The sequence below is a fragment of the Daktulosphaira vitifoliae genome, unplaced genomic scaffold (assembly GCF_025091365.1).
Source record: "Daktulosphaira vitifoliae isolate Bord-2020 unplaced genomic scaffold, ASM2509136v1 Scaffold_5, whole genome shotgun sequence".
Lineage (NCBI taxonomy): Eukaryota > Metazoa > Arthropoda > Insecta > Hemiptera > Phylloxeridae > Daktulosphaira > Daktulosphaira vitifoliae.
The window spans coordinates 22,315,253-22,323,534 of record NW_026099576.1 but is presented as its reverse complement, the minus strand read 5'-3'; the positions used below and the strand labels follow the sequence as shown (position 1 = coordinate 22,323,534).

At 25.7% G+C, this 8,282-nt stretch overlaps 1 protein-coding gene across 1 annotated transcript in view; it reads right to left on the bottom strand.

Annotated features, from left to right (window-relative positions):
• Positions 1-1,074: 1,074 nt before the first annotated feature.
• LOC126906824 (uncharacterized) overlaps positions 1,075-8,282 on the bottom strand; it is a 21,710-nt gene continuing 14,502 nt past the window's right edge. Inside the window, exon 2 of the mRNA XM_050687706.1 lies at positions 1,075-1,504. Coding sequence (XP_050543663.1) covers positions 1,372-1,504 — 133 coding nt within the window. The 3' untranslated portion in view covers positions 1,075-1,371. The remainder of the gene's footprint in view (positions 1,505-8,282) is intronic.

The following is an 8,282-nucleotide window of genomic DNA, read 5'->3' as shown; positions in this document are numbered from 1 at the left end:
ACGTTAGGTCTATAGCTATATCTCAATAATTAATTTTTTTACATTTTATTAAAAATATTAATTATTTTTAAATTTTAAATAAAATGTAAAAAAAAAATCTAAAATAGCTATTTTGTAGAGTAGAATTTAAGAATAATTTTAGTAAAAAAATATCTTATTAATATTCAGTAGTAAATATTCTGTAGCGTTTTAAAGTTTATGAAAATTTGGTTTTTATGTATTATTTTGCGGTATTAAACATCGATATACGTATTGAGAAAAGGACAGAAGAAAACACTATCTTTTCATAATTACTATAATTTGGAAATGTGTAATTTGCTTTGGATGTGTAGAATTTCACTTCAGAAGTCATATTAAGTATAAAACTACTAGAAAGTATGATAATCTTGGCTTTTCATATAATGAAGAAACAAAAATAACTTCTTGTGTTCAAGATTTGAAAGTTTAAAACAATTTCAATGATTATACGAAAAAATAAATTTTATTTTATATAATAATAAAATTTAGGTATCCGTAAATATTTTATATATTTTTATGTACTTTACATAAAATATTTTAAATAAATTAAAATAATTATTCACAAATTTCTAAGAATTAAAGACTATCTACAGATTTGCATCGAAGCGTTTCTTTTGTTAGTAAATCACTGTCAGATTAAATCTATACTGAAACCAACTATGCCATGTCCCCACTATGCCGCGACCCCACTGTGCTGGGGTTTTTTTTAATACGGATTTTGGTTCGATAAATAAAAAAGGAAAATTTTTCATTCAAACAATGATGAAAATGACGAATTAGTTTTTAATTTAAAATTTTAAAATTATGTATGTTGTTAATGAAACAGTTAATTTTTATATGAATTAATATCAAATATATTAAAAATCGTTTGCTAGAGAAACAGTGACTTTAACAATTTAAAAGTTAAAAAAAAAATTTTTTTTCCATTTTCAATTTTCCATTCCAGAACATAAGAGGCAACAAGACGCCATCCAGATAATTAAGTCTAATGTATTATTTGTTTTATGTTAGTATAAAAAGGCATAATTTTTTTTATATAATTCATTTAAACTTTTATAAGATTACTTTATAGCTAAAATTGGGCATCTCATACGATAACTTTTACATCGTATATACACTTTATTATAAGTATTAAATATTTAATTTTTACTAGAGTAATAATCAATGACATAAAGAAATTATTATTGTGCTATACTACAACATTACCTACTATACGTTTACTAAGTTTGTCTAGATGATACATTTTAAAAGGCTAACTAAACCCAATGATATATAATATAATATAAACATATGGAATTATTTTATTTAATTTTCACACATATCGTTTGTTAGAGAAACAGTGTCTTTAACAATTTATCGGCTATATATAAAAAACTTTTTTTTTCTATTTTCATAAACATAAGAAGTTTCATGTTTTACTTCATCATAAAAAAAGCCCAGATTAGAATAAAATTTTTTTTCCTTATCTTCTATACCATTTCTTAAGGTAACTTCTATAAATTCATACATTTCAAACGTTTTAGGTTTATTATTTTTCTTTATATACCTATTAAGATCATCCACATCACAATTAACAGTATATCTTTGATCAATGAAATAATTTCGAAGCATTTTGATAAAATTACAATATCTCTCTTCGTATTCGTCATAGAATTTATAATAAATTCGGTTCACATATGCATTGTCATTTTCATTTATTTCTCTGCTTATCAATCCAACAAATTTTATTAATTCATCTAAAGCATATGGATAGGTTTTAATATTTAACAAGTTCATTAGAAAATGTATTGCACTAATAAAACGTGAAATTATTTTTATAGAATTCTCAATGTTTGGTAATAATAAACTCATACAATACGGGTAATCTTTTGAAGCCTTAATAAAATTTTTCACAAAACAAGCACTTAAAATATGTTGTAAATGATACACGATCCAAGCCAAACTTCTTATGTACTCATGATTAATAAGTNCCAAACTTCTTATGTACTCACGATTAATAAGTACCATTGTTTCTCTTAACTTTTGATTAACATTATTTTTATCGACGATCGAACCTTTACAACAATAATGTTTATTTATTAGTAGTTTATGCGTGTGAATCCAAGACCTGCTTAGATGGTCATACACTTTTGTCTCTGATAAAAGTTCCCACCTGTTTTTTTGTAAAAAAGAATTTAAAAAATTAATTGCATACCCTTTATCATACTTTTTCTGTTGACTCGATACGTTCACTGCCAAGATAAATACAAAGATGTTATAATTCATTCTGATTAATTGATTTTATACGTAATGTATGAGAAATACACTTATTATAATAAAATACCTATGTCAAGTAATAAAGTTTAAATTAAAAAATTAGTTATNTATAAAGTTTAAATTAAAAAATTCGTTATTTTTTTCTCATTGTAAAATGAGTCTCTACTCTCTAAACAAGTGTCGACCACATTTTTGCGACGCAAGTTTTACAAAGCAATTTTACAAATTTCAAATTGACTATAAATATATTATGACAAATAGAATACCCCTTACATAATACTTTTAGCTTCGATGCGAAGCTGAGAAGGTATTGGTTTTACTATGATGTGTTTTTTTTTTTTTTTGTGTCTGTTACCAGTTTTTCTCAGCTCTCACCGAACGGATTTCTTTCAACGATACGTCAAAAGATCACAAATCGTATCTAGTCGAAGACATTACCCTTAAAAATTGAAAAAAATTCCCTCGTTCCCNAAGACATTACCCTTCAAAATTGAAAAAATTTCCCTCGTTCCCCGTAAATGGGGGAAACCTCCAAAAAAATTACAAATTTAAAAATCGCTAATTTTCGAAATTTTTTCAATTTTTTTTACTAAAATATGCCGTAACTTTTTCAAAAATGAACTTATCAAAATAACTTTTTTTTATATAGATGCTTGATGTCCTTACCTATCATTTGATATATTTTTTTTGTAAATTTGACCCTTTATCTGCCCACAGGGGGGGATTTAAAATGACAACTTTTTCACAAAAAATTAACTTTTTCAACTTAACTTTTGAAAATGTTCCGGAAGGTCTGACACTTTTATATATATCTTAAATTAAAGCTAATGTAATATACTTTAATGTGAAAAAAAAAAATTTGACCTCTGGACTTGTCTTCATGGTGAAAACGGCTACCGAATGCTATTTTTGTGTGAAAATTTTCGATTTTATTATTTATATTACATTTAACTTTATAATGCTATAACTTATTGAAAAGTTTATGGATCCACACAATTTTTTTATGAGAAATAATATTTTTTAATAAACCCTTTTTCATTCGACATACTTTATCTTAATCGAGATATTAATAAGGAACCAGCAGATCAAGTAGCTTTTGGAATAAAACACCAATTTTTTTAAAATTAAACACTATCTAAAGATTTGCATCGAAGCGTTTATTTTTGATAGTGATTTTAATCACTATCAGATATCATTATACTTGACCCAACTATGCCACGTCACCACTGTGCCGCGACCCCCCTGTGCTGGGTTGGGTTTTTTTTATATTATATGTATTGAGGGTGTTTACACACTATAGTTTACCAAGTTTACTCGCACTGTAGTGAGTGTAAACTTAAATTAAATTATATATGAACATTTCGACATTCAGATGTTTCAATCCAAAATAAAATCTGCTATATATTCTCATTATTGCATATAATTATACACCTAGTAGCATATTTTTTTAATTCTGTTTGACTTTATTTGATTTATAAAATTTTAAATTTTAAATTTTAAAATTATTTCACATCATTTTAAGTATATATTTAACATAAAAATCATTAATATATTGTGACGTTCACCGGCATCTTGTCCTAAAGCTTTCACCGATGAAGACGTATAAATCAAACAATTTTTGATCCTCCACAAACCGAGGTTTTACCAGACCGGAGCATAGTGGAATTTCAAATAAAATTGACACATAAAATGTTATAAGATTGTACTATTGTTCAAATTATTAAATTTTTTTACCTTTACTCTACGAGAAAAGGAATTAAAAAACTGGTATACTAGTAGTATGGGCGATGATGTTCTATTTTATACGATTGAAAATAACTAATAACAATTTTAATTAAAATTAAAAATGACTACGCCTGATGTACAATAAAATATTGTCATTCATAAATTATAAATGTTCATAAAAAAATAAAGATTACAAATACTTTAATATAACATATTTCAAGTCACGGTTAAAATTTATTATAAATTATTAAATAATATAAAGGACAAATAAACGAAAACAGGTATGATTGAAAAAAATAACCTCCGACACTGTTGCATTTACTATGTACAATTGTACCAAGGTCTTTGAGGATATTTAGTAATATTTAATATAATAAAATGATTATTATTACAATAATGCACAAACTAGCAATTTGACATCGGTCAATATGGATGTAGGCCATTTATACCGAGTCTTGAGACTGCTAAGCACGTCTACATTGGTCAAACACACGTGAGGTTTTATTTACACTCGCATGGCAAAATAATTAACGTATCAAAGAAAATGATATTTTAGAATAAACAATTTACAAATAGTCAATGAGAAAAATGTGTCAGAAAGTTAGGATAGATTAGAATAATCGTATTAAAATAATTAAACTATATTAATGTAATTAAAGTTCANCATATTAAATTAATTAAACTATATTAATGTAATTAAAGTTCAAAGAATCTTTGTGACAATGCACGATTATAGAAAAAACGAATGGGCGTAATAAAGAAGGAAGGGAATGCTGTACAATGTTACCACAANATAAAAAAAAAAGCGTTAAGTAGGTTAATGTTTTGTATATTGGGATGGTGAAATGAAAGAAATAATTTTTTTTGACATGAAAAATAATAAGAGGATAATTAAATTGAATATGAGTATAAATATTATGTTAACCGGAGTTTTGAAATTTGTTTAGCTGCAAAATGATAATAAAAGAATATGGCATATAATCATAAATTCTCTGTTTTGATATAATGACCACTCCTATTTTGTCGTAAAATATAGATCGCAAGTAAATCACTTCTGTATGACGCACAATGAAACGTGCAANGATGTGTGTTTGTGGGGGCGCCTCACTTGCGCCTCCTCCGGCGCCTCACTTATAATCTCCCCGGCGCCTCACTTATAATCTCCTCCGGCGCCTCACTTATCAAAATTATTAGCGCCTCCCTTATCAAAATAAAAATTCAATTTGATAACAAATAATAGCGCCTCACTTATCAAAATTATTAGCGCCTCCCTTATCAAAATAAAAAATCAATTTGATAACAAATAATAGCGCCTCTCTTATAATCTCATCCGGCGCCTCACTTTTCAAAATTATTAGCGCCTCCCTTATCAAAATAAAAATTCAATTTGATAACAAATAATAGCGCCTCACAACCACCCACTTCAAAGATGATTGTATTCTTCCCCCACTTCTGTTATTTAATATTGGTATAAAACACAATCGCTCGTGAAAATCAATCGTATTGTATCTTCTTTTTCTTACTCGTGTGTGTAATCAGTGAAGTATAACATCGTGATATTCAAGATGAGCATGATGAAAATGACAACTGGAGGAACTATATGTTTACTACGTTTGTCTAGATGATGTAATAGAAGAAAATGATTTAGTGGAAACTAAATGACCGTATTCTGCTTGTGACTCGAGTAGTGCTGTAGAAACAGTAGAAAATAAACTAGTAAGTATTAAATTAACTAAATAATATTAATTTTCCAAAACTATATAAATTTAATTTTCAGACACAATATTGCAAGATTGAAAGTTCTAAATTTGNGACACAATATTGCAAGATTGAAAGTTCTAAATTTGCTTGTAAACTAAACTCGTATAAGATAGCTAAACTTTAAAAAACCCCGAGGAGAATACACTACGTGCGAGGCACGCCAAAAGTAAAACCAGAGCACTATGGTATTGTACCTTATCCTAAGGGGAAAAGGTTATAAATAAAAGGTTTAATTTAAGATAACAATGATTAAAATTTATTAATTATTATGAGTTAATTTTATAATTATCATAATAAAATAAAAGTTATTGTAATATTAAAACATACTAATAAATAAAATATAAAGACTCAAAATAATATAAGGAAAAAATCTATATATATATATATTAAATGTCAACATTAATGTTAAAAACATAACGTTAAAGAAAAAAAAGAATATTAACAATTAACTTAGGACCAAGGATTCCAAAGGAATTATGACTAGGATGTCTAAAATAATATATGTAACACTGGTAAATTCAAACGGATCAAGTTAATAATATTTCTGCCCAATAAATTATGTTTTTACATAAATTCAGCATTTAACACATAAAAGTCTAAAACAGAGAATCTTGATTTATAGTTATTATATACAATTAAATGTCTTCAGATATCCAGGTATGAGGTATTTTCTAATTAGTATAACGATACATGATTAATGTAATTTGTACATATTGATCAAATAAGCAATATTCAAGTGTTCATCATCAGAATAAATTTGCAGATATACCAAATATTAACTTGATAAATAAAGTTTAAACAAAATTTTACAAAATGTTACCTTATACCTTATACTAATCATAATTTTATTATGTTACAAGCTAAAAGAAGACCATGTGTACTTTTACCAATAATGGTACAATTTCAATCTACACGTATAGACAAAAGTTTTTTTTATAATTTTTAAATTAAAAATTTAACAGTTAAAAATTAAAGAACTTTTTTTTTTTATTTTCAATGTGCCATTCATGAACATAAGAAGTTTCATTATTTACTTCGTCATAAAAGAAGCCCAGATTAGTATACAATGTTTTATTCATGTTTTGAATACCTTCTCTTAAGTTAACTCCTATAAATTCATAAATTGCAATCGTTTTAGGTAAATTATTTTTCTCTATATACCTCTGAAAGTGGTCCACATTACAATTTATTTTAGTGCATGTTCGATCAATGTGATAATTTTGAAGTATTTTGATCAAATTAGAATCATTCTCATTGTACTCGGCATTGAAATCATTATAAATTTGCTTCACATATGAATTGTCACTTATTTCTCTGCTTATAAACCCAAAAAATTTTATCAATTCGTTTAAAATAAATGTATTGGTTTTAATATTTAACAAGTTCATTAGAAAATTTATTGCACTAATAAAACGTGAAATGAGTTTTTTGGAAATCTCAATACTTGATACTAATAAACTCTTACAATTGGCGTAATCTTCTGATTTAGAACATATTTTATATATAAAACAATCTTCAGCAATACTTTTTACGTGATACACGATCCATGCTAAACTTTTTGTGTACTCGTAATTAACAAGCAACATTGTTTCTCTAAATTTTTGATTAACATTTTTTGTATTGACGATGTAACCTTTAGAACATTTTTTTTTATTTAATAGTGGATCATATATTAAAATTTTACTCTTGCTTACATGGTCATACATAAATTTCTCTGATGAAATTTTCCATTTATTTTCTTGTAAAAATGAATTTAAAAAATTAATTGCATACCCTTTATCATACTTTTTGTGTTCACTTGATACGTTCACTGCCAAGATAAATATAAAGATGTTATAATTCATTCTGATTAAGTTATTTAGTAATACGTAATCAATAAAAAAACAAAGGTTTTTATTTTAAAATTCGTACGTCGTGTAATTAAATTGATTAAATAATATGTTACTTTTTCCTTATCGCAAAATTAACTATTTGGTTATGTTATGGTGTACTATATAATATAAAATAAACTACGTCACGAATTGTTAATACGTGTTCAATTGTTATTAATGTTTGTTCAATTCTTTTAAAATAAATTTTTCACTGATAAAACAATTATTTTTTTTTATTTATATTACATATATACAATTGTATAATTGTAATTTATAAATTATAATTTATAAATGTGAGTTTTAAAATTGAAAAAAATTAATAATTTTGGTTAATTTAAAATTTTTAAAAATGGAACCACAGTGGGTCATTACATAGTATGGACATGACGTATTTAGGTTAAGTATAGATGATATCTGACAATGATTAAAATCACTACTATAAGAAAGGCTGAGATGCAAATGTATAGACAGTGATTAATTGTTAACCTACTCAAAAATTAGACTAGACTGGCTAACTTCGTACAAACGTTATTGATTCTCTTTATTTATTTAGACAATATTTAATTCTAGAGATTTTCTTTTGGTACAATATAAGCATTTATACATTCAATAGTAAAATCCACATCACCACCATTTTTTTTCTTATCCTCC